The sequence below is a fragment of the Cetorhinus maximus genome, chromosome 28 (assembly GCF_964194155.1).
Source record: "Cetorhinus maximus chromosome 28, sCetMax3.hap1.1, whole genome shotgun sequence".
Taxonomy (NCBI): domain Eukaryota; kingdom Metazoa; phylum Chordata; class Chondrichthyes; order Lamniformes; family Cetorhinidae; genus Cetorhinus; species Cetorhinus maximus.
Genome location: NC_135906.1, coordinates 9,369,591 through 9,396,999, shown reverse-complemented (window position 1 = coordinate 9,396,999; position 27,409 = coordinate 9,369,591). Strand labels below are relative to the sequence as shown.

General features: G+C 44.3%; 1 protein-coding gene across 2 annotated transcripts in view; it reads left to right on the top strand.

The window, feature by feature from the left end:
- Nucleotides 1–27,409, top strand: part of tecrb (trans-2,3-enoyl-CoA reductase b) — a 63,271-nt gene that overhangs the window by 19,954 nt on the left and 15,908 nt on the right. The window contains exons 2-10 of one of the 2 annotated variants that reach the window (XM_078531169.1): nucleotides 5,606–5,656; nucleotides 8,685–8,736; nucleotides 12,124–12,168; nucleotides 13,080–13,183; nucleotides 15,932–16,047; nucleotides 17,227–17,332; nucleotides 24,285–24,357; nucleotides 26,068–26,111; nucleotides 27,018–27,075. In XM_078531169.1, the coding sequence (XP_078387295.1) occupies nucleotides 5,606–5,656; nucleotides 8,685–8,736; nucleotides 12,124–12,168; nucleotides 13,080–13,183; nucleotides 15,932–16,047; nucleotides 17,227–17,332; nucleotides 24,285–24,357; nucleotides 26,068–26,111; nucleotides 27,018–27,075 (649 nt within the window). Of the gene's footprint in view, nucleotides 1–5,473; nucleotides 5,657–8,684; nucleotides 8,737–12,123; nucleotides 12,169–13,079; nucleotides 13,184–15,931; nucleotides 16,048–17,226; nucleotides 17,333–24,284; nucleotides 24,358–26,067; nucleotides 26,112–27,017; nucleotides 27,076–27,409 lie in introns of those variants that run through there. The other variant, XM_078531168.1, reaches the window with a different exon arrangement.

The following is a 27,409-nucleotide window of genomic DNA, read 5'->3' as shown; positions in this document are numbered from 1 at the left end:
TATCATCCAAATTTTAAAATTACCCCAATGAGATCGCAATGATCCACTTTACTTGGGATTGTCGCCATGCGATTAAAGGTACATTGCATTTATATCAATGGGCATCGGAAACTCCGTCAAACACAAAATACCCAAAACCTGGAGCTCTTTACAGTAACTGTTGATTCAATCTCTGATGAAACATTGTGTAGGTGAATGACTCTTTGGTTGCGGCCCAATGCACTCTGAAGCAGGGAGCTCACTCAATAACTCAGTTATACCCTTGTCTTTGATTATCTAATGTGCTTGTTGGGGCTTCAGAGAGGTTCTCCCAAGTGAACAGCTGACAGATGCCTCCTTTCCAAAAAATGCATCACAATGTGTCGGATTAAAAGTTAGAAATGTTTCCTCCCTCCCCTCAATCTGCTGACTTTTATATTGGCAAGCCAGGATATTGAGCTATGTTCCAATGCACTAGAGTTTTTTACGGTAACATTTACATGGGGAAATGGCTTGGGCTGGTTGCCCCTCTCCCATGGCAAAGAAAATCTAAAGGGGTATATATTTTGCTGCTGGCTAAAACTCTCCCAAGATGGAATTAGTGCAAAGCCATCCTTTTAATTTACACTACCCTGTATACCTAAAGGCATTTGAGGCATGACTGAGCTCCGCTTCTGATGCTGCATGTGAATTTGCTCAATGATAAAAGACCAAACTTCTAGTTCATCTTCTACAATCCAGGTACTTGCAGGATACAAAGAAAGTGGAGTTGTTGGCTGACCAAAGCAATCATTACTGCGCAAAGACGTTGGACACCATTCAGGACAAAGAGCCCAATTGATTGGCACCCCATCCACCACCTTCAGCAATCAGTCCCTCCACCACCAATGCACAATGGCAGCAGTGTGTACCATCTACAAGATGCACTGCAGCAACTCACCAAGACTTCTTCAACAGCACCTTCCAAACCTGCAACCTCTACCACCTAGAAGGACAAGGACAGCAGATGCATGGGAACACCACCACCTGCAAGGTCCCCTCTAATCAACACACCATCCTGACTTGGAAATATGTCTCCATTCCTTCACTGTTATTTGGTCAAAATCCTGGAACTCCCCTTCCTAACAGCACATGGACTGCAATGGTTCAAGAAGGAAGCTCACCACCATCTTTTTCAAGGCCAATTAGGGATGGGCAATAAAAATACTGGCCTAGCCAGCAACACCCAAATCCCATGAACGCATAAATGGGGTGGGGGGGAAAAAACAAAATTACTCTACAACTGACCGAGGTATGACGCACAGAAATATCAAGACGTTGAGCTTTGGGAACCATAGGTTCAAAGTCACCTGTTCCTGTTGATTGTGTTAGTTTCCAATTTGGCCAATTGTTGCTTCAGACTGTCCACATTTTGTGGACTACTGTTAGTTGCTTGACTGCTCCTATTCATAAAGCAGGAATGTGACTTTGCCATAGGCACAGCACTTCTGTAAGTCACTCTGAGAAGCACTCGGCAGTTGGCAGTGAGAGAACATATGTATACAGCTGCCTCCTGTCTTTCCCCCAACCGAGACTGCCCGGGGTTAAGCGGCTGGAAATGCTTTAGACCATCTATATTTTGCTAAAATACCAAGTGTTCTGTTTAAGTGCTTCATTTGTTCGGGAGCTTTGTTCTGAGAACTTCTGGCTGCCTTGCTGTGGGAAGGCAAACGGAAGGATGGGATTGTGAAAATAGCCCAGTGGCAGCCGCTTAAACCTAGGCAGTTTCTGTCTGAGGAAGTTACTACAGAATGCCAGTCGCATCTTATGAAAGCCGAGATTGTTCTTCCTCCTTTTTCACCCCCATGCTGCCTCTCCAACAAGCTGCCATATAAATCACCAGTTGCTTTACATGTAGCCAAGTGTCGGAACTTACTGTGTTCTGTGACTCACTGCGGAAAACTGGGTGACATTCTGTCTCAAAAGGTCTTCGTTCTCCGAGTCTCTCTGGTTATTCTTAACCTGCCCAATCCCCTGTTCTAATCCAAATTATTCAAAGGCACTGGGACTGTACTTTTGCAAACATAGAGAACCGTGCTGTCAAAACTTTACTTGTGGGACCCATCTGTACTGTGTTGTACCTCTTTGCCTCCTGCAACATTTTAAAAACAATAGCATTATCTGTTCTAGTTGATAAATTAAAGTGCTGCTAACTTACTGTTTGTACGATATGGAGCTAGGGTTTCAGGTAAAGTCCATTTCTGCTACACGCTCTGGTCTCTCTGAAGGACTGGTGTGTGGCTGTCGTCGTTCCCTTGGTGCACTGCCCACTGTATTTGTCCTGACTGTGGCTTCTATTAATATGACTGACACAAGCTGAGCTCAGTGCTCAGTTTTAACAGCTGCACATGAAGGTGCTACTATTTGAGCATTAATGCAACACCCAGCTTACTTTCACAGGGTCTTAACTGCAAAGCTCTTCAGAGCTCTGTCTGCTACAGAATTTGCTCACCAGCCATATCGGGGCACGAATTAAATATCTGTCTGTGTGTCCAGTGAGGAGCCTTTTCATCTTTTGTGAGCCCTGAGCCATGTAGAAAGTTTAAAAAGCCTTCTCCCTAGAAATTCTAGAAGTCCTGAGTTGCTGATACAAACAACTCTGATTGTGATTCAGGGCTTCAGGATATGAGGCAACAGTGTCAAGAATAGCCCTCTCCAATCCTCCAGGAACACATAATTCACACTGGACAAGCCAGCGAGAAAGAGATCACCACAGAAGTTAAACACTGGATGGCCTGGGATGCATAAAGGCTGCAGTGTGGTGCCTCTGGTCTCTCCCTCTTCTTCACCACCCCCCCTGCTCATGAACTGGAGGCTAAAGAAAACAGTCAAGAAGAGTTTGAAACTTGCTGCAAGTAGCCTGTCTACTACAAAGCACTTTGACGATTCAGATTATCACTCATCTGAATTTGTCATTCTGGACTCTTTTTTTTGACAACTCAATTAGAATATGGATAAAGAAAATTAAATTTATTTTCCTTGTCTTCTGTAACTCTGCGCCAAAGGATTTTCATTCCTTGCTCCCCAGTTAAAGTATTAATGCTCTATATGAATAGCCTTGCCCCCCCTCCTTATCTCGGTAACCTCTTCCAGTCCTACAACACTGAGATCTCTCTGCTCATCTGACTCTGGCCTCTTGTGCGTTCCCAGTTTTAATCACTGCGCCATTGGCAGCTGTGCCTAAGCTCCAGAATTCCCTTCTGCCTCTCTACCTCTCTCTCCTTGAAGACACTGCATTAAAACCTAATTTTGTCCAAGCTTTTGGATGTGGCTTAGTAAACGCTCTTGTGAAGCATCTAGGATGTTTTACCACATTGTTGTTATACTGTACTCCAATATACAGGATTGATATGTATGCAAAGGTTGTGGTCACAAAAGATCCCAGTGCTGTGGTGGTGCAGTCAGGAGGCTGAAGGGGCACATTTATGGAATATAGTTATTTTATAGATGGGGAGAAAGGAGAGGGGAAGGTGTGTTTTGAAGGAAGGACACTTCACCTTTTATTTATTAAAATGGGGATGTTGATTCAGATTTTTATTTTAAAAAAGCATTATATATCTGTTACATTGTGCTGGCTGAGTTCTAATTAGATTTCATTACCTTTTCACCATTTTGTCCCTGAGTGGGCCAGTGTTATGATACAGCAGTTGGTAAAGCTGAGTTATTTTAAAACAGCCCCAGAGGGAAACTTTAAACAACTGTCATAACCTATATTTTTTAAGTGGTATATTTGAGATGCATCTCTAAATTCAGGAATCGGACCACCAGTTTTCAAGAGGTTTTATATCAAAATATTTGAGGCGTTTATTAATTTAAATATATACATATGACCACAAATTACTATTATCATAACTTTTAACAAATTCCCAAACTAATCTCCATTAAGGCAACAGCAACCCATAGACTTAACCAAACACCAGGCAAAGCATTTTCACCTTAAAAATTCAAAATGAGGTTCCTTTCACTTTGGTTCCTGTGCAGACTGTTGCAGGCTTACAGGATTTGATCTTACATTGCCTCTGCTCTGCACACACACAACTGCCCTTTGTTATACCCAGCACATCTCATTGAAAGTAAATTCTCATTGTATCACCAGCCCCTTTGAACTCCACCTCTTCTAGCAATAAAACCCCTTTCATAGTACCAATTTTATTAGTAATATAAACATTGCTTGGTCTTTGCTAGCTAGGTGCCAGATTTCACTCCCCTCCTTGAATGCTCTATTCAACAAAATGCAAATGCACTCTACCTCTCTTACATCTCAAAACTAGTGTACATCAAAGTACCCAGACTAGCGGGTTTTAATCCAATTAAGACACACCCACAGACTAACCTTCTATTTTTAAAAAAATAATTTCCAATAATATATACATTACTTTCATGATGACCAGGTTCTGTATACCATGATAATTCTTCAGTAGTTATTAGGGTGAGGAATTCTCCACTTGTGACCCTTGACTGAGTGTCAGCTGACTGTTCAACAGCAGGAGATATCATGGATGATCCTGTTAACACAAGGAGTAATTGGGTAGATAAAAGCAGGCAATTCTTCAAGCCTGCCCCCCCCACACCATGATGACTGGGCCACCTTTTACAGGGCTGCAGGGAGACGTGTTTGTGTAATCACCTGGGAGAGGCAGATAAACCCAGGACTGATAAAGGGGAAAAAAAACGTTATGGAAAATTCCTCTCCACTTCTCCCAGCTCTCCTGCCTAAGGCAATGAAAACCAGTCCAGGAGGTTACCTGGACTAAATATTATCTACACACTTCCCTTTTTCATTTCACCCTATTTGAAGGTATGGTGAGGCGCTGTGGAAGGGAGGGGTGATGGTGGTGGAAAGCTCGTGTACAGAATAAACATCAGCACAGACCAGTGGGGCCGAATGGCCTGTTTGTGAAATTTGTGATGTGGCCTGGTGGGGACCTGTGATTTTGGGCGTTCTGCTGACCCACGTCAGTTCTGAGTGAAAATCCCCCTGGGTTTTAGATGAGTCGGCACTTACCAAGCCTAGCGAGGACTGCATTCTCCTTTCACAGGCTCTTCCCCTTCTTTAGGTGCTGATGGCTGACTCGTGGTCTAAGAGACCATGTGGGGGGGTCTTTCAGGTGGTCCTGACTGCTGCACCACTAGTTTGTTTCCCAAATGAAATCAGATGAGTAAATTTCTCCAATTCGCTCAAGCCTTAGTGTCCCAGATGTTCCCTTGCTGTTTAATTGGATTATATTTAGTCGGAGTTGTCAGGAGCTAACATTCCGCGGCTATCGGGTTACCTTCCCCCGGGCGGTCTCCTTTTTAGAGCTGCCCTGTCTTGAAGCTGCGGATAACTGGGTTTTATCGCTGCTCCCTGTACCTCGGGCAGGAGAATTGTTTCATTTTTATTCTTTTCTACTTGATTTTAAATTGAAAGCTTCCTTGGAGGGGGAAGAGAAAGGTTAAACTTCAGAGTAGAGAACAGATTGGAATGACTATGAATACAAACTTGATGCTGCCAGAACCAAACTTGCTGTTGGCTAACGGGCTGATTTTGCCCAGCCGCCCCTTAAAATCGCAAAAGAAATCTAAAAAAACGTCTGTTTTCTTTGAGGTGGAGATCTTGGACGCGAGGACTAAGCAGAAGCTCACCTTTCTGGACAAGGTAAGCTCAATTGTATGTGCGTTTAGGCAATTAAGTACACATCGTCAAACGGTTAACTGCAGGGAATATACGTTTATTCGACGTGTGTCACCAGGCTTGTTGAAAACAGTGTCAGCGCAATGGGAAGATTTGTACTTGAACCCCGGGAATTAGCTCTCTATTCATCACCACCTCTGATCGCACCAGTGACCAACCCATCATTGGGATTTGGCCTAATACTGACTCCTGGCACAGCCTAAGTTTCAAAGAACAGTTGAGAGATATCAATTGAGTGATAAAGTAAGGAGAAACTTTCCAGTGGCAGGGGCAGTCAGTAACCCAGAGGGCATAGATTTAAGGAGATTGGCAAAATAACCAGTGGCGACATGAGGAAGCCTTTTAATACAGTGAGTTAAGTTCTGGAATGCAGGCAATGGAAGCAGATTCAATAGTAACTTTCAAAAGGGGATTAGATAAATACTTGAAAAGAAAAGCATTGCAGGGCTGTGGGGAAAGAACAGGGTGGGTGGGACTAATTGGATCACCCTACCAAAGAGCATGATGGACAGAATGGCTTCTTTCTGTGCTCTCTCATTCATTCTGAGAGAATCTAGATTTGCACTGCTCTCTTTTCTTACATGACTTGCCCAGCACATTTCTGAGACATTCCACCCCCACAGCTTCGTCACTCATCACCTAAAGTTTCAATGACTACGTTGCGGCTGCTTAAAGTTCTTGCTTTGAGAGGGAATGGGGGTAAGTGTAGTTTAGTTGTTGTAGAACTTCACAACTGGCAAACAAGTGGCCCAGTCTGTCAGCCAGGAGTCTCGGTGAAGGTGTGGTAATTGATCAAGTGACCTTGCCTTGTGGCCATCTCAATCTATTTGTAGTGTTTCAAATGTCTTGCCACGTGTGAGGATAGCGGAGGTCTACAGTGGGGAGGAATGTCCTGCCAGGAATGGCTATCCAGACATCAGCCTGTCTGCGGTGCTCCCTGGGGGCTGTTCCCACAACTTACCTTGTCAGCGGAGTATCTGCCATTGCTTCTAATGATGGCAGAGAGGCACTTGTAATGAATGATCTTGGCCTCCTGTGCCCATTGTAGAGGGCATCAGATCCTTCCTGTTTTTGTTATTGCCTCTTACTGGTGGGCAATGTAGGAACGACTGGAGCAAGTGTGTATTGTAAAGACAGAGATGTTGCCAGACCAGGCCTAGTTCACAAAGGTGTGCAGGAGTGAACTATAAGGACTCGGAGGATCCCAGGTCTGATCGATAGTTTGTTCTAGCTTTAGCTAAGTTGGCAACTGTTCAGTAGTGCCAGTCCCTAGAAAGTCACATTTAGACTGATTCCACCCCTGCAAACTTTCACTTAGCACCGGTCGATGGTAGCAGCATCCCGAAGCAGCAAGGGGTGGCTGTGTGGTCAGAACTTGCCTTAGGACTGCTTGACCGTCTGTTTTCTAATTTTACTGGAACACCCAGTGGTTGGGGAAAATTCAGTCGTGTTTGACACAGAGCCGAATGTTCTCTCCTCAAGCCAGGAAGGGCATAGAGGCATAGCCTCTCTCTTGTGGAACAGCTTTAAAATGATTAAAGTAGAATATTCCTTAACTCGGGGGTGGATGCAAGTTATGGTCCTCACATACCCATTGTAGGGTTGGTGACACCTCTTTATGTTGGTTGCCATTTCTGTTGTTAACTGTGCAATCTATCTTCATCTGCTCTCTGACAGAGCAGGAGGCCACTCTTTCTGTGCAGTAGCCACTTGGGGCCAGCAGGTAGAGACATTTCTGGAGAAGTCCGCCAACTTCTGCTAAACTTTGTCCCACCACAGCACATGCCTGCTCTCGTAACATTTGGACTGATGCTGCCCTCAGTCCCAACTCTTGTGCATTTCCCCAACTTACAAGTAGATATTGGATGAAGGAGAGTATGGTCTTCCCCTTTGGGAAAAACTTGAATTTCTATAGCACCTTCACAACCTCCAGGTGTCCCAAAGTGTATCAAGGGAATGGAGTAATTGTTGAAGTTTAGTCACTGTTGTAGAAAGCAAGCCAGCCAATTTGTCTACAGCAAACTCCCGCAAACAACAATAACCAAATTATTTGTTTTGAGTGTTGCTTGATGGGTAAGTATTGGCCAGGACACAGTTAGCTGTAAATATTCTAAGCCTAGCCAATCTCGATTTGTGATATATATTTTTTGAAAAAGGGCATCTCATCATCCACAGTACCTGCCCTCTTGCATACCTCTCTTTCCCCACCTCCCCCCCCCACCCTGCCCCGAGTTGCTGGTCTGATTTCATGGGTTCAGCATTCGTTGGTGTTGGCTGCAGTGTGCTTGCTCAGTGCTCAGGAGCAGATACTGGCACAAGCAGAGTTTGTTTTTCACCTCTCTCCTTACAACTATGTTCCTGCACCAGTGCCAATCTTTGAAGTGAACTCCCTTGGTATGTGATTCACACTGATCTGAAGATGGATGGAGTGAGGAATTGATTGGTCTTAGTCTTGTTGGCACTGGGATGCTGATTTTTAACACTGCTGCTCGCTTTTTGGTCCTGGTTTCAACCCCACCCCTGCCCCCACTGTTAAAACTTGGCTGGGACTCCTGCCCCATATCACCCGCAGGACAGGCATGGGCTGATCTACCCGCCCCGCTAACTTTTTATCTCATGTTGGCCATTGTCACATTGGAAAGCAGGATCCTAGGTTTGAGCCCCAGCCTGTGAGCGGGTAGGGCAGGGTTGATGCAGCATTTGGACTCCTGACTCCTGAGGCTGGAGCGGTTGAAAAGCTGACGAAGCTTCACATGGCTCTCCTGCGACACCTGCTGGAAAGTGCAGACTTTGAGGAATATGCTCAGGTGTGATGCACCCCTTGGTTAAATAGCTGGTGCTCGAAAATCTGATCTGCAACATCAGGCCTAATATAATTTAACTAGTATGTCACAGGCTCTGAAAACAGACCCTGTCTGTTAGTATGGGAGCTGAGTTTGGTTATGGATTTTTTTTTTGCCCTAACTCTAGGCTGTGTTTCTTTTTAAAACAGGTGGAGCCAAATGCCACTGTTGGAGAGATCAAGGTTATGTTCCACAAGAGCCGTAAGTATGCAGCTGGACTCCTACACACATCATCGAGTCTGACAAAGCTCGTTTTTGCTTTTGTTGAGTTTCTCTCAGTGCTGTGGTTGATATTTTTTTTATTTCAACCTTGCAGGAAGCCTGTGAACTGTCTGTTACCGTGGTACCCTGTTTAGCCATCTGATTAAACTAACTCTCCTGTAGCTGCAGCTCTGGCTTGGGATTCAGATTAGAGCCCTCACTTCCAGGCTCCAGAGACTAGGTTCCAGTCTCATAGCAGGATTGATGGCTGCCTTAAATATTGAAAGAAAAGGACTGGTCAGTAGCAGCAGACACTGAGTTTTGGCATGGTACAGTTTCTTCCCTTTTTGCAGAGGTTCAGTCACATGAGTGCTGAGCATCCCTAGTACAACATTCAGTGACCATTTGTGGGTGACCCTAAATGGCGTGTGCAGTCCAGCTATTCCTCTGTAGTGGGTGTCGCCAAGCCCACTTTCCCTGGCACAATCTGTCAAATCGATCACATGAAGTTGTTGCATTTGTGTGGATGTGCACACTTCCGGCTATTATTGTGGCAGTTGAGAGCAAGAATCTTGGCAGCACCCCTGAGCCCAAGCTTAGGGGTGAAAGGTCAAAGGGCAGCACTGGCACTGGAGTTAGCTGGTTCAGCACAGCAAGGGTCAAACTCTAGGTTACCACAGCTCAATGCCAGGCACTCTTTGGATAAAAGACCAGAACTGAATAAAGCCATCTGCATTATATGTATTGTGGCAAGGATTGTTTTACAACCACCACGAAACCCCCACCCGTGCCAATCAATGGTAATATTGGCAAAAATTACAAAAAGGAAATCTGATTCTTTCACAAAGACTGTCTTTCCTATAAGCACTTCCAGGAACCACTGCTGCCTTGAATCACTGCGGTTCATGTGTGGGTACACCCACAATGCTGCTGGGGAGGGAGCTACAGGATTTTAACCCAGTGATGGTGAAGGAATGGTGATATTGTTCCAAGTCATGTCCTCACACGTAAGACTAGCACAAATAAAGATGGTTGTTGGAGGTCAATCATCTCAGTTCCTTAGGATAGTGTCCTAGGCCCACCCATCTTCACCTGCTTCATCAGTGATCTTCCTTCCATCATAAGGTCAGAAGTGGGGAATGTTCGCTGATGATTTGTTCAGCATCATTTGCGACTTCTCAGATACTAAAGCAGCCCATGCCCAAATGCAACAAGACCTGGCCAATCTCCAGGCTTGAGCTGATGAGTAGCAAGTAACATCCGCATCACACAAGTGTCAGGCAATGACCATCTCCAACAAGAGAGAAACTAACCATCGCCCCTGGCATTACCACTGCTGAGTCGCTCACTATCAATATCCTGGAATTACCATTGACTAGAAACTGAACTGGACAAGCCATATGAATCAGAAAATGCTGGAAAAACTCAGCAGTTCTAACAGCATCTGTGGAGAGAAAAACAGAGTTAACGTTTCGAGTCCGTATGACTCTTCAGAGGTAAAAGCGTCATATGGACTTGAAACGTTAACTGTTTTTCTCTCCACAGATGCTGTTAGACCTGCTGAGTTTTTCCAACATTTTCTGTTTTTGTATCAGATTTCCAGCATCCACAGTATTTTGCTTTTAGCCATATAAATATTGTGGCTACAAGACCAAGTCAGAGGCTAGGTATCCTGCGGCAAGTAACTCACCTCCTGACTCCCCAAAGCCTGCCCACCATCTACAAGGCACAAGTCAGGGGTGTGATGGAATACTGTCCGCTTGCCTGGTTGCGTGCAGCTCCAACAACACTCAAGTTTGACACCATCCAGGACAAAGCCTGCTTGATTGGCATCCCATCTACAAACATTCACGCCCTCCATCACTGATGCACAGTGGCAACAGTTTGTACCACCTGCAAGATGCACTGTAGGAACTCACCAAGCCTCCTTAGACAGCGCCTTCCAAACATGTGACCTCTACCATCTAGAAAGACAAGGGTAGTAGATACATGGGAACACCACCACCTGCAAATTCCCTCCAAGCCACACACACCATCCTGACTTGGAAATGTATCACCATTCCTTCACTGTCGCTGGGTCAAAATCCTGGAATTCCCTCCCTAACAGCACCTACACCACATGGACTGCAGAGGTTCAAGAAGGTGGCTCACCACCACCTTCTCAAAGGCAATTAGGAGTGGGCAATAAATGCTGGCCTAGCCAGCAATGCCCACATCCCATGAACACATTTTTTAAAAAGCGCCTGGCCTTGATTCTTGGTTGGAGTTCAGTCACCCTCTGCAACCCCGCCGGCAGCAGAGATTGTTGGCCCACTATTTGACATGGATGGTGTTGCAGCAAGCCCGGTCCTGACTGCCTGACATTCAGTACACACCACACATTCCAACAGCAGAGCCTTGGATAGCCATCAGGAGTGGGGAACCTGGCCAAACTCCAGGTAGTAGTGACTGAACTTTTTACTGGTTTGTTTACGGTCCCCCACCACGTATTGCAGGCAGGTGCAAATGTGATTTTTATACAATGGTCAATAATAATGGATACAACACCCAGAGCACCAAAAAAGTCAGAATTTGCTGCACTGTCAGCTGAGTGAGCTCTTAACCGGGAGAATCCTTATTGCTCAGAGCCTTGCCTGGCATAAGGTACTGGTTCAGCTAGTTACCCTTAAGATTTCAGTATGTTCTCTCAACTGTCCCCTGTCTCCTTCAAGGGTATTAGTAATATTTGGGCAGGGTAGATAGGGAGAAAAGCTTCCCTCCTGTGAAAAGATCGAAAACAAGAGGACACAGATTTAAAATAACTAGAAAAAGACGCAAAAGCGATATGAGAGAAAACTTTCACACGGCGAGCGGTTAAGGTCTGGAATGCACCGCCTGTGTGGTGGAGGCAGGTTCAATTGGAGCAAGCATTCAAAAGGGGATTAGAAGAGGAAGAGTGTACAGGGTTACGGCGAGAAGGTGGGGGAATGGCATTAGGTGAATTGCTCATTTGGAGAACTAGTGCAGGCATGATGGGTCGAATTGCCGTCTCCTGTGCTGTAACAATTCTGTTTTGTTGCTTTGATAGGAAGGGTGCTAAATACGGTCATCCAATCTTCAGGGAGCTGGAGCAAAATTCCTGAAACTTGCTTGCTGTTTCTGCCTGAAATAAACAGAGAGCTTACAGCACTATAACTGGCAACTTTGAAATAACAATGCAAATGTGTCATCGTTGCTGCGTTTTAGCTGAAATGAGTCTGCCTGTGTAAACATGGATGTTTTAAGTGGTGGGGACTGTATAATGGTTTTTCAGTATTTTTAAGTTATTCCTATTTGCAGGTAGAGTGGAAACCTATACTCTGATGTGGAGATAAGTGTTAACACACTTGGCCTGCTTTTCTCTTTCAGATGCTCAATGGTATCCTGCCAGGCAGTCCATCAGGCTGGACCCAAGTAAGTTATAGATCGATCCCAACTTCAGGAGGTACTTAGGCTGGCACCAAGCAGACTAGTGACAGTAATACCCTGTTCGCCCTTAGCCTCGGCTGCCCCATCCATACTCCCAAAGCTTCCTCGCTTTCCTACAGACAGACTGTGTGCACCCCAAACCTGTCAGTCAAACTCCATAGCAATAGTTTGGTTTGGAGACTCACGCCCATGCTGATGTGTGTCCGCAGCCTTTATCACCAAGTGGGCTGAAATAAAACCACTCTATAATGAATATATAAACTAATCCATTCCTGTTGCCCTGCGATGCCCCATTAGTGTCCCACCATGATGCAGTACTGTTTTTGTTCTCCTGCGAGCATATCCTTAAGAGGGTACCACGCAGATTTACCAGAATGGTACTGGGGCTAAAAGAGTTAGATTATGAGGACAATTTGCATGGACTAGGCTTCTAATCCTTGAGTTTAGAAGATTAAGGGGTGATGTAATTGAGATGAGAAGTTGATGGAGTAAATAGAGAGAAACTGTTTCCTCTGAGAGTGTTCCGAACAAGGGAGCATAAACTTAAAATCAGAGCAAGGCCATTCAGAGCTGATGTCGGGAAGCACTTCTTCACAAACAGGGGGGTGGAAATCTGGGATTCTCTCCCTTAAAAAGCTATTAAAGCTGGGGACTAATTGAAAATGTCCAAACTGAGATTGGTAGACTTTTATGGGTAGGATATTAAGAGATATTGAGCAAAGACAGGTAAATGAATTTGAGTTAAGATATAGATCAGTCAGAATCTAATTGAATGGTGGAACAGGCTCAAGGGGCTGAACAGTCAGCTGCTGTTCTTAAAGTTATTGTGTGTTGGGAATTAAGGGGGAGCTGTCTTTCTGTGTTGGGTCAGTGTGAGCTATCTTTGCTTTTTGCAGAGGGCAAATCATTAAGGGACGAGGAAATCTTGCAGAACCTCCCTGTTGGTACCACAGCCACCCTTTACTTCAAAGACCTCGGTGCTCAGATTGGATGGGTTACGGTAAGTTTTTTTTTGCCTCTTCAATCATAAACAAATCCTTTTGCCGTGTGACTCTGTGCACTCTGTACTGGAGACATTTGCCTTTTATGCTTCAAATGTACCATTGCTGCTGCTGCTTGCCATGCATGTATGATCTCATAGCTAGTGTTTAATTTATAGTTGTCACGTTTGAGATAATTTTGACTCCTAAAGCCTTGTTCTCTTGCAAAAGAAAGACTTCCATTTGTATAATGCCTTCACAGCCTCGTGGTGTCCCAAACTACTTTGCCACCAATGAAGAAGTACTTGATGTATAGTCACTTTTGTAATGTAGGAAACAACAACCAATTTACACACAAGCTCCCACAAACAGCAATATGATAATGAGCTGATAACCTGTTTTGGCGATGTTAGTGAGGCATAAATATTAGCCAGAACATCAGGAAGAACTCCCTAGTTCTATTTTAAAATAGTGTTGAGGAATCTTTTGCCCCCATCTGATGGAGCCTCGGTTTAATGTTCTATCTAAAGACAACACCTCCAACAATGCAGCACTCCCTCAGAACTGCAGCGCTAGACTATATTTTGTGCTGAAGTCTCTGGAGTTAGACTTGAATCCACAACCTTTTGACTCCGAGACAGCAGTGTTGATAAAAAATCTTGAGTTTATAACAGCCCCTTATCATAAGTTCTTTAAATATTTCAAAGCACTTTGTGTACAACGCAGTATAGAGACTTCTGGCAAAAGTCGTGGCCATTTTGCACACAGCCTAGAGATGAATGTTCAGTTAATTTTGTTTTGGTGGTGTTGGCTGAGGGAAGAATGTTCTTCAGAATACCGAAAGCTCCCTGCCTTTCTTTGATATCAATCTAAACAGAGAGATGGGATAAAAGCAAAAAACTGCGGATGCTGGAAATCCAAAACAAAAACAAAAATACCTGGAAAAACTCAACAGGTCTGACAGCATCCGCGGTTAACTGTGTTCCTCTCTGCAGATGCTGTCAGAGAGCTGGGACCTTGTTTTAATGTTTGATCAAAAGCACGATTCAACCTTCCCGTATAAACATCTTGCCCAAATTGCTTGATGATAGATTTGAAAGCAGAGTTGCCTCATGAATTGAAATCTGCCTTTTCATTTCTGCTATACTGAGTTACTGCACCCCAACACTAACAATTAACACAATCCTGGTGAGTTGTTTTTGCTGGAGTGGATGTAGGATACCCATTATATCTACTGATTTGAAAGACCTGCAGTATTGCTAGCTTTTTTTCTGTGCACAGTAAACTTCTAACTGTGTTTTTGGGTGAAAATTGATCACTCTGTCTACTTAAACATGCCAAAGTAATCCATTAATTGGGTTGTCTGAAGGACACGATCACTCACAATACAAGTTCAGGTCTGTTTTTTTTTAAAATAGTAATCCCTATGAAGGTTGAAGAGGATTCAATAGTTACTTTCAAAAGGGAACTGAATAGACACTTAGAAAGAAAACAGTTGCAGGGCTATAGGGAAAGAACAGAGGAGTGGGACTAAATTGGCTAGCTTTTTAAAAGCTGGCAGAGGCTCGATGGGCTGAATGGCCTCCTGTGCTCTGTCATTCTGCTGTGGTATGTTAGCTGGATTGTCTTTGAATAGCTATTCTGAGCTAACCAAATGACAGCTTGAATTTGAGAGAGAACCTTGCTAATTAAAACCGACGTACACAGGCCCCTCCAACAATGCTGGGCTCCCACTGGGGTGTTTGCCTGGATTGTGTTCCATCCCAGGAGTGGGTCATGAACCCACAACTTTTTGATTCCAAGTCATGAGTGCTGCTAACTGAGCCAAGCTGGCACAGGTGGGGCTTATATTGCATTATAGAAGCACAATCAGCTCCAGTGATGTCAAATGACTATAAATTGCACGCTGAAATGCTAAACGTAGCCTTTGATTGAAAAGTTTTACAACGTAAAAACTTAGCCATATATTATGCTGGTTCTTAAGATCGCTCACAGAGGATTTTGGTTTCAAATGCATAATTGAAATTTGTATGTGAACTAAACAGAACCAAGAATCCTTGGAATATTCCCTCTGTGTTTGCCAGCATTTCTCTGGTGGATCCAGGTTGGCACTAGAATCACTGACTGCAGTTGCAAGTGAGGATCTGAATTAGCAGGAAAGAGATGAGACATTGCTTTTGAAACAGAGAATGCTGGAAACACTCAGAAGGTCAGGCAGCATCCGTGCAGAGACGAACAAGAGTTGATCAGAGTTTCAGGTTGATGACCTTTCACCAGGACTGAGAAAATTAAAGATGTAACTGGTTTTAAGCAAGTACAAAGGCAGTGCTTTACTCACAGATGCCCCTTTAAAGGTACATGACTAATTGAAGGAACTTAACTATAAAGGAAACGTAGCAAACTAAATGATCGCCTGGTTCTAGATACACATCAAACACTCCAGTTTCTCATCAATTGTGGAGGGATGCTTGTGTGTAATGTATCCAGGGCCATTGGACAAGGACAAGATGGCAGAAGAGTGGCAGGAAGCCAGAATAAACGCCCCATCTCCCCTTATGGGGGCCTTCCCATCCTGGACCTGTAGATGCCCAACTTGGCTAGGCCCAGGAAGAGACCCATTAAAAGGTCCTCTGGCTGTGTCCCCTGCTCCCCACAACCTCCCCAGCCAGTGACCAGGGTTCAGAAGCGTGGGACTCGATTGAAGCGAGCAGCATCCCTTTAAAAGTGAAAGTACAGCGTGTGACAGGTTTTGTTATTTTTTTCCCCAGGTGTTTCTCACTGAGTATGCTGGGCCTCTGTTGATCTACCTGCTCTTCTATTTCCGGCTACCATTTATCTACGGTCCTAAATATGCTTTCACCTCAAGTCCCCACTCAGTTGTGCAGTAAGTTGAATGTTGTTTGGCTCAATAGTTTTTTTTATCTATCCAAAATTAAATGTGGAAAACCCACATCGGTTCAAAAAGGTCCACCACAACCTTCTCAAGGGCAACCAGGGATGGGCAATAAATGCCAGCCTTGTTAGTGACACACATCTGAAGAATAAAGTGTTTAACCTGCACAAAGTGAGAAGTACTTCCTCTGGGACCAATCCAAGACCCGCTGGCGTATATTTTTACTTACACCATATTTGCATGGTTTTGCTCATCCCGTCCCTATTGCTTCTCTTCTGAAAGCATAGACTTCTCACTGCAGTCGTTTCGCACATACTGGTTCAAACTTCTTGGCACCAAGTGTGGGCAGGCTATGGATTTGCAATGGGATTATCTGGGCGGATGACTCTGGTTGATCCCAGGACCATCTCGTTGATGTGTCTTTGGTAATGTTGGTTAAGGGGAGAACGGGAGAACTTGCAACTCCTCTACAAGTAGCACCGTGGGATCTTCTACGTCCACCTGAACAGGCACACTTGGTGCTATCTTTCAGATCAGACGTTATGCCAACAATGTACAGGTCCGTCAGTCACTCTGCTTAATGTGATTGGCAAAAGAAACTTTTACACTTTGTGTGGTGAAGGCAGATTCAATTGTGGCTTTCATAAAGGAATTTGATAAGCACCTGAAGGGAAAAGAATTGCAGGGTTATGGGGGAAGGATGGCAGGGGCGGGGTGGTGGTGAGGCTAAATAAGCTCTCGTAGAGAGCTGTCATGGGCACAACATGCTGAATGGCCACCTTCTGTGCTGTAATTATTCTATGATTCATGTCAGCCTGTTATTGGCTTTGCTGGTAAGGCTGGCATTTATTACCCATCACTAATAAGACTGGATGTATCTTGCAATGTATAAAGGGGTTTTGGTCGTGGGTTATTTTTATGACATTACTTGGTTGGGGGAGCGTGGTTGGTGGTGCATGGGAAGAGCTAGAATTTTGTAGAGCTGGTTGGAGCACTGCACTTAGATAATTGAAGGGCTGAATATTCCTTAGTGACCGCTGTACTAATGCGCTTCACAAACTGTTTCTTTAATACAGCTAGTAACCCAATAGGGTAGGAACCATATTAAACAATGCTTTACCGGATTGTAGCGCACATTAACCCTAATCGCACTATCTCTCCTTCCTGCAGCCTTGCCTGTATTTGTCACTCCTTCCACTACGTCAAGAGGCTGCTGGAGACTCTGTTTGTTCACCGGTTTTCCCACGGTACCATGCCATTCCGAAACATCTTCAAGGTAAAAAGTGACCTCCTTATAATGCTTACCCTCTGGTTATCGACAGAGTTTTCTCATCTGTTTTAGAGCTCTTAATCTGCTTGGCTGTGTTGTGGACTAGCCCAACAGCTGCAGTACCTTAGAGCTTGGTACGTAAGAAGAGGGGGAGGCTCCTTGAGCCTGCTCCATTCAGTTAGATTATGCTTGACCTTTTACCCACTTTTTCCCCAAATCTTTGATGCCCTTACTAACAAAAATCTATCTCCATCTTCAAAGCTCCAGTTGGCCACACCAAGCACTACCTTTGCATGATTTTACTCCTAAATAGCCGAGCTCTGATTTTAAGGTTATTCCCCCCATGTTCTGGACTCTCCCACCGGAGGAAATAGTTTCTCTTTATGTACCCTATTGAATCCTTTGATTGTTCTAAACTTTGTTAGATGACCCCTCAATCTCCTATGCTCCTGAATATAGAAGAAACTTTATGCAACCAAGGGCTGGATTTCACGGGGGTGGGGGTGGGTGTATTGCTTGTGTCTCCCCACCGCCTGTAGTGACAGTGCGCTGCTGGCAGGCTCTTGACGGGCAGAGAGTGGGACTTCGGCCCCTCAGTGGGAGGAAGTCCTGCTACCAAGAGCTGCCAGCCAGTCTGATTGACCAGCAACTCCAGCAGTGTCAGCAGCACCAGAGCTGAGTAGCAGGCGCTGCTGGGACTGCAAGCTGTCCCACAAAGAACTTCGATGGATCCTGGAGCTAGGTAAGTCCTGGACTGTTAGAGTGTGGGGGGTGGGGGGTGGAATCAGGCAGCCTAAGGAGGAGGTATGGGGGTGGGTTTTAGATGCCACATGGGGAGGAACAAAGGATGAGTAACATTTTGAGGGGGTTTGCCCGCAATGAGCAAAGGGCCCCCACCTCGCCACTTCCTCCCCAGCTTTCCAGAAATATTTTTCAAAATGAGCTTCCCACTCCTGCCACCCTGCCCTTGCCAGCCATTTTATGGCATGAGCAGTGTGAAATATGGATCAATTGGCTTGGTAGCGAACTCAATTGCCTGTTTAAAAATTTTCTTTAAAAAGTAATTATTTTTCCCATTTTCTGTGCCTACAGATGGTTCTCTGCCATATCTTCCAAGTTTTGGTGTTTGTGTGGCTGTGTATTTGCTACCAGTGGCACTATCTTGGCACCAAATTCAACATAAACCAGCTGGTTCCACCATTGGAAAGGTCATGACTGAATGATAAAGTTGGTGGGGGCAGTGTGTGGAGGGATATTAATACAGTATTGTTGGACCCGGTTTGATGACTTGTTTGTGTTCCCTACCCCTCTGTCCCAGTGTGAGGAGGGACTGTATTGCACATTCAGTATGTACGTTGAAGCGAATGGTCAGATTAACGTGAGCCAGTTTTGGACCAATGTGACACATTTTCTTCGCCATTCAATCTGTTTTTATTTAAAATTAAAACATATATTTTGGGGAAATAAAAATGGGAAATTCAGAACATAGTGAGCAGGCCTGGCAGTATCTGTGGAGAGCGAAACAGTTAGTGATGTGGCAGATTTTAAACAAGTAGAGAGGCACGGAAGGATGGGAGGAGAGGAAAGACCAAAAGGGATGGTCTGTGATCAGGTGGAACGATGGAGAGACTAAATGACAAAAGGAATGATGGTGCAAGGCAAAAGGAGATGGTAAATGGGACAGGCAAAGAGACCAAAGATGGGTCTAGAGGAGGTGCAAATGGGCAAAGCAGAATCATCACTAATAATTGCTATCCAAGACAAACATACGCCTAAAAAGATGGAGACAGATGTTACAATTTGGAATTTTGAAGTCGATGTTGAGTCTGGAAAGCTGTAAAATGCCTAATTGAAAGATGAGGTGACCATAAGACGTAGGAACAGAAGTAGGCCATTTGGCCCATCGAGTCTGCTCTGCCATACAATGAGATCATGACTGATCTGATAATCCTCTACTCCACTTTCCTGCCTTTTCCCATAAACCTTGATTCCCTTACTGATTAAAAATCTATCTCGGCCTTGAATATATTTAATGACCTAGCCTCTGCGTAAAGAATTCCACAGATTGACTACCCTTTTGAGAGAAGAAATTCCCCTCATCTCTCTTAAATGGGCGACCCCCTTACTCTGAGATTATGCCCTCTGGTCCTAGAATTTCCCACAAGGGGAAACAACCTCTCAGCATCTACCCTGTCAAGCCCCCTAAGAATCTTATGTTTCAATAAGGTCACCTCTCATTCTTTAAACTCCAATGAGTACAAACACAACCTATGCGACCTCTCCCGCTAAGAAAATCCCTCCGTACCCAGGATCAACCTAGTGAACCTTCACTGGACTGCCTCCAATGCCAGTATATCTTTCCTTAAGTAAGGGGACCAAAATTGTTCACAGTATTCTAGGTGTGGTCTAACTAGTGCCTTGTATAGTTTTAGGAAGACGTCCCTATTTTTTTACTCCATCCGCTTTGAAATAAAGGCCAACATTCCATTTGCCTTTCCTATTACCTGTTGAACTTGTACGCTAGCTTTTTGGGATTCATGCTCAAGGACTCCCAAATCCCTCTGTGCTGCAGCTTTCTGCAGTCTTTCTCAATTTAAATAATATTCAGCTCCTCTATTCCTGCTAAAGTACATAACCTCACATTTTCCCACATTATATTCCATCTGCCAAGTTTTTGCCCACTCACTTAACCTTATACCCCTTTGTTGACTGCTTGTGTCATCCTCACCACTTGCCTTCCCATCTATTTTTGTGTCGTTTGCAAACTTGGCGATAGTACATTCACTTCCCTCATCTAAGTCATTAATATATATTGTAAATAATTGTGGCCCCAGCACTGATCCCTGTGGCACTCTATCCTGAGAATGCCCCCTTTATTCCAGCTGTCTTCTATTAGTTAGCCAATCCTCTATCCATGCTAATATACTACCTCCCAATATCATGGGTTCTTTTCTTATTAAGTAGCCTTATTTGCGGTACCTTATCGAACACCTTTTGGAAATCTAAACATATTACATCTACTGGCTCCCCTTTATCTATCCTGCTTGTTACCTCCTCAAAAAATTCTAATAAATTTGTTGGGTATGATTTCCCCTTCATTAAGCCATGCTGAGTCTGCTTGATTAGATTATGTATTTCTAAATGCTCTGCTATTACATCCTTTTATAATAGACTCCAACATTTTTTGTCAGTGACAGATGTTAAGCTAACTGGCCTATAGCTGCTTGTTTTTTTTTTGTCTCCCTCCCTTTTGAATAATAGTGTTACATTGGCTGTTCTCCAATCCTCTGGGATCTTTCCAAAATCTAAGGATTCTTGGAAGATTACTACCAGAGCACCCACTATCTTTGTAGCTACTTCCTTTACTATCCTAGGATGCAACCCATCAGGTACAAGGGACTTGTCGGCCTTTAGCCCCATTAGTTTCCCTAGTACTTTTTTCTCTGGTGATAGTTATTGTATTTATTCCCCACCCCCCTACCGTTTTGCCCCTAGATTATGTAGTATTTTTGGAATGCTTTTAGTATCTTCTACTGTGAAGACTGAAGCAAAGTGTTTATTCAACTCCTCTGCCATTTCCTGGTTCCCCATTATTATTTCCCCATCCTCATTCTCTAAGGGGCCTATGTTCACTTTGGCCTCTTTCTTCCTTTTTTATATATTTAAAAAAGCTCTTACTGTCTGTTTTTATATTACTTACTAGTTTACCCTCAAAATTTATTTTCTCCCTCTATTATTTTTTGGTCATCTTTTGTTGGTTTTTGAAACTTTTCCAGTGCTCTGGAAGCTATTCAGCCCCTCAACTCTTGTTCCATCATTCAGTCAGAATTTCTGACCTGTATCTCAACTCCATTTACCTCCATTGATTCTGTAACCCTTAATCCCCCTTACCTGACAAAAATCTATCAATCGAATTTTGAAATTTTCATTTGTCTTCCAGCCTCGACAGCTTTTTTGGGAGGGAGAGTTCCAGGTTTCCACTGCTTTTGTGTGAAGTGCTTCCTGACATCGCCCCTGAAAGGTCTAGCTTTAATTTTTTAAGGTTATGCCCCCTTGTTTTGGACACCACCACCCCTACCCCCACCCAGGCACCAGCAGAAATAGTTTCTCTCTCTCTCTCTACCCAATCAAATCCTTTTAGTCATCTCCAGGTCAATTAGATCATTTCTATTTTCAAGGGAACGCAAGCCTGCATTATGCAACCTGTCCTCATTATTTAACCCTTTGGGGCTGAAGGGAGCACCATTGTCAGTAGCTACAGAAACGGCATTTTTGTGGCAGGTGGTAACTTTAACTGAAGCCTGTGACATCCCTCAGCAAAAATGGGTTGTGCATTCCTCTGGCACTGGGAGGTAGTGACCAGTTCAGATATGTTGATCTACACTGAATTTGATCTTCCCCTTTTGGTGCATCCTCCAGATGCTATCATGTTACTTGTGGCATACGTGCTGTAATGCAGTCAGCCTGAACAGAATGACATGAGGCCTTAAGCCCCATCAACCTGTCCAATTATATTTAAATTTACTTGCGAGCTGGTTCTGAGTTTTCTTTTATAGAGATTGCAATGTTAGGCATTTCTAATTGTTTTAAGTATATTTCCAACTGCCTCCTGACCCCAGCTCATACAGCCTCCGGTACCCAACCCAATTAGCTGTTCCTCATGCATAAGCTTAGACAGGCAGCGGCGGGCTGTTCAACTGTGAAGGGCATTATAACTAAGTCACACACATGAAGCTTCTAGTAGAAGCCATTGTATAGCACGTTAGAAGGACAATACTCGGTGACTGTCTTATTTCTTTAGTCAGCACGAGAGAAGAGTTAAGGTGGAGATAAGGTGCCACATCAAAAGTTATTGTGGACCATAAAAGCACGTAGTGTAGGAGGTAACATATTGGTGTGGATAGATGATTGGCTATCTAACAGGAAACTGTAGGCAAAAATGGGCTATTTTCTGGTTAGCAAGATGTAACCAGTGTTGTGCCACAAGGATCGGTGCTAGGACCTCAACTGTTTACAATTTAAATAAATAACTTGGATGAAGGGACCGAAGGCATGGTTGCTAAATTTGTTGATGACACAAAGATAAGTAGGAAAATTAATTTACTACAAAGGGATATGGATATAGGTTAAGTGAGTAGGCAAAAATCTGGAAAATGGAGTGTAATGTGGGAAAATGTGAAATTGTCCATTTTGACAGGAAGAATTAAAAAAAAACAGCATATTATCTAAATGGTGAGAGATTGCGGAGTCCCAAGATGCAAAGATATCTGGGTTCCAAGGGCATGAATTGCAAAAGGTTCGTATACAGGTACAGCAAGTAATTAGGAATGCTAATAGAATGTTATCATTTATTGCGAGGGGAATTGAGCACAAAAGCAGAGGTTGGGCTTCAGTTATACAGGGCATTGGTGAGAACACAAATAGAGTTGTGTACAGTATTGGTCTCCTTATTTAAGGAAGCAATGTAAATGCGTTGGAAAGCAGTTCAGAGAAGGTTTACTCAACTAATACCAGGAATGGGTGGGTTGTCTTATGAGGAAAGATTGAATGGGCCAGGCTTGTATCCACTGGAATTTAGAAGAGTAAGAGGTGACTTGATTGAAACATATAAGATCCTGAGGGAACTTTGCAGGGTGGATGTGGAGAGGATGTTTCCTCTTGTGGGAGAATTTAGAACTAGGGGTCATTCTTTAAAAATAAAGGTTGCTCATTTAAGACAGATGAGAATTTTTTTTCTCTGAGGGTGTTTTTGGAACTCTTCCTCAAAGGGCAGTGGAAGCAGAGTCTTTAAATATTTTTAAGGCAGAGCTATATAGATTCTTGATGAGCAAGGGGATGAAATGTTATCAGAGGTAGGTGAGAATGTGGAGACGAGGTTACAATAAGGTCAGCCACGATCTTATTGCATGGCAGAGCAGGCTTGAGGGGCTGAGTGACCAACTCCTGCTCCGAATTCGTATGTTTGTAAGAGGGACAATGTCCATCTTGAACATGTGGGTACAGAGGGCAGGCTTGCTCATGTCACCCTAGCCCTCATTGCTGACATCATTGTCATCGTTGTTTGGTTGGAGGTGAGGGGGTCCGTTTTTACTTTTGACCAGAAGCTTGACTGGACCAAACATGGCAACGCAGTGGCAACAAGAAAAGGGCAGAGGTCAGTTACTGGTGATGTGTGACTCACTTGACTCCCCACAGCCTCACCAAGGCTCAAGCCAGGACTGATGGAATACTCACCACTTACCTAGACAGTGTAGCCGCAATACTCGAAGCTTCACATCATCCAAGACAGAGCAATTTGCTTGACCAGTGCTCTTGCCATTGGACTCCATGATCTCTCCCTTCCCCAATGCTGCAATGTGTTCTATCTACAAGATGTACAGCAACAACACCTTACCACCTAGAGGACAGAGAAAGCTGGCGTATGAACACACCATCTGGATGTGGGCATGTATCATTGTTCTTTCATTTGTCACTAGGTCAATATCCTGAATCCTTACCATTGTGGGAGCACCTTTACTGCAATGACTGCAGGAGCAGGTGCACCATCTCTCTCCCTGGATTACCAGGGATGAGCAATAAATGCCAATGTTACTAGTGCCAGTTTTTTCCAAGAAAGAGTGTGCTTGCAGGTAGGGGAATCCCAGTTGGATGAGCTGGCAGTGTGCTGTTGGGGCTGTGTGGTTTTATCTGGCTACGGTCCAGGAGTATCTCAGCACACACCCTGAGATCACTAAGCCTCCGCTTCACCAAACCACTCCTGCCTTTGCACCCCCATATTAAACAAACAGAAACTCTGTGCCGCTGTGTGACGAGTTTCAATCAGTTTCAATTTGTATGTCGTTCTGGTCACCCAGTGCTGTTAGTTTGTTGCATTGTGTCTTCACCCAATCTATTGCTGTTTTGATCTCCCGGCCTGGTTTCCAGCCCTGTTTAATTTGAGGTTTCCATCCTCTTTTAGAATTGCACCTACTACTGGGGATTTGCAGCATGGCTTGCTTATCACATCAACCACCCGCTCTACACTCCTCCTGGTAAGTCACGCCCCATGTTAACAATGTGAATTAAGGTGCCAGTTGCCCTGCACTGACACATTACAGTAATTGCTGCTCCAAATGACAATAGTGCATGTTGTGATGCGGCAGGGTCACATTGGGAAGGTCCAGCTGCTTGGTCACTAAATGCCCTGGTGCAATGTTGAGACACATCAATCAGTGGCGTCCTCTGCCCCACACATACACCCCTCACCAACTCTACCATGGCTGCAGTGCAGCAGCTGACCCAAGGTTTCTTCGACTGCCCCTCCAGTCTTGCACAGCTCTCCCACCAAGATTGACGATGGCTGCAATATTGGGGTGGGGGGATGGGGTGCCTGCCATAAACTCCAAGATCTCCTTCAAGTCACATAGTGTCCTAACTTGGACATATAGTGGTGTTCTTTCATTACAGTTGGGTCCATATTCTTGTGCATCCCTTCCTGCCCAAGGATAGCAGCAATTCTGCCACCTTTTCTTGATGGGCAATAAATGAGGCAGTGCCAGGGTTGTCCACATCCTGGGATAGAATGAACCTATTGGAGGCAACACCATCAACAGCTTAAACTTGCATTAAACTTTTAATGCAGTAAAAGATCCCAAGGTGCTTCACAGAAGCATTGTCAAACAGCATTTGTCTTTGAAAGCCTTAGGGAGATACTGGAACAGTTGACCAAAAGCTTGGACAAAGAGCATGGACTGCAGCCATTCCGCCATTACATTCCTAGGGCAACGCAGGGGTTGGCAATACGTGTGGCCTTGCCAGTTTCATGTGTATCTCGGGAACAAAATTGACCAGATCTGATCTTATTTGGGGCAACTGCAGATGCCCCTCGCACCTTTTAAAATCCACTTTGACCAAGCTTTTAGTCATCCCACTTAATATATCCCTTCATTGATTCACTTGACAATTTCTGTCTGATTCCACTACTGTTGAGCCCCTCAGGAATATTTACTATGTAAAGAGCAAATTGAGTTAGTTGTTTTGCAGGTTCCAGTTGGTTTGCTGTGTGTTGCAAGAGTACGTATTCAGATGTGATGCATTATATTGGATGAGAGACTCCAGGTGAAACCAGAAAGATTTTTAAGCCTGTGAATCCCTTGCAGGTTCAATCTTTACACCGCTGAAATTTGGAATGGTAATTTATACCGACCGAACTGGGACTACAAACTTCAAAATAATCACTTTAGCTCCGTTGTCCTCTGCAGTCAGAACCTGTGGCCAAAATGCACGGGAGACCAATTTTAGATGACTGCTTTCCAAGTAGCCACAGTAATTACTGATTTGTGTCGATCACTGAACTGTCCAAGGAGAGCACTGGTGATAGCTGATAACAATCCTGCTGCAACATATCTGCTTTCTTGCCTCAAATATTTTATTTTCCTTCCTCACTGCCTTGGGCCTCCATGCATCTCAATATGAGACCTAGGTAGCTCCCCAGTATAACTAGCACCTCTGTGTACTCATGGCACCTTCCCACTCAACCGGGTTAGCCTCCAGCTGTTTCGAATAGCATGAAAGGACCTCCGCTCCAGCTGTTTGTTGACTAGGCGGCGATCATGTTCCAGCTGCTTGGACTGGGAAGAGCCTCAGTTCTAGCTGTTTGAGGCCTTCTGATGGTTACCAATCAATAACCTTTGCTGGTGGGGTTCCTTTTTGAGATCTCTCTGGCCTCCTGGATAATCTCTTTTTCTCCCTCTCTGTTTCAGCATATGGAGATAAACAAGTGAAAATTGCTCTTGCTATATTCCTGGTGAGTTCCCTTTTCCCTAATATCTGGAAATTGAAGTTTGTTGTTATAAGTGAGTGATGCTGCTGCTGTTTTTGCCCTGGAGTTTTAATCTTATTCTTATTACCAGATCATGTGAGTTTTGCTGGAATTCTCTTCACTCTTTCCATTTTAATTTCTTTTTCCTTGCCTCTTGAGTGAAATTACCAGCATAAGTAGCTATCAATGTGATATTAATATTCTCTGTTTCAGAGACAGCCGTACAGTACACAGTGCACTTAGTTAACCTTACTGACTCATCCCTCTAATGGGTAGAGAGGGACAATCTGGAGGGAGTTGCCCCAAGACACACTCCCAAGCCTCCTAATGACAAGGGTTTAGCGTAATGCTGGAGGCTGCTTTAGGTGCAGCTTCCTGAGGAGGGTACTTGAGAGAGATTGAGAGATTGCAGAATGCAGATAGGTGGGTGGTGCTGTACCCAAACTCCAGTGCTGTGGTGTGAGCATCTGCTAAGGGAAAGATGCAGTCATTGGTTGGGAGTAAAGGAGAGTGACCCTGGGCTGATCTCCCGTCTATGTTCAGGAATTTCTGAATGACAGTAGGGGGATTTCCAGGACACCATTCACCTGCAGTGTTCTTGAACTACTCCCACTAAAATGTGACACAGAGGAGGCCTGGGAAGTCTAGAATTGCATAGAAATTAAAGCCCCAAAGCTGGCCCAGGTTTATGCTCTACATGAGCCTCCTCCCGCCCTACTTGCTAACCCTATCAGCAAGCCCTTACTGCAGGCATTTGATTTCCTTACTGCATTCTGGGTGAAGCCCCTGGTTATACTGTGATGCTAATCTGGTAACTATTGTCAGTGGAGCTCCCAGCTCTCAACAGTTCTTGCTGATCACATCTCTTCTTGCTCTTTTTCACTCCTGCAGTTCTGCCAGATTGGTAACTTCTCGATTCATGTGGCACTGAGAAACCTCCGGCCACCAGGTAAGACCGTGTGCATGACATGCCAGGCAACCAGCTTAGCAGTACGGTAATGTTGTGGTTCTCCAGAAAGCAGGACTTTATAATCCCCACTGTGGCAGTATTGGGAATTAAATTCAGTTTAAAGAGGTAAAAAAAGCAAAGTTGTACGAAAACCCAACTGGCTCACGAATGTATTTAGAGAAGGAGACCTGCCAACTTCATCTTGCCTGGACCTATATGTGACTCCAACCCTGCCTCAGCTTAGCTTCTACTGAAACTCTCATCCATGCATTTGCTACTCAGACTTGACCATTCCAGTGCTTTCTTGGCTGGCTTCTCATTTCCCATCTTCTTT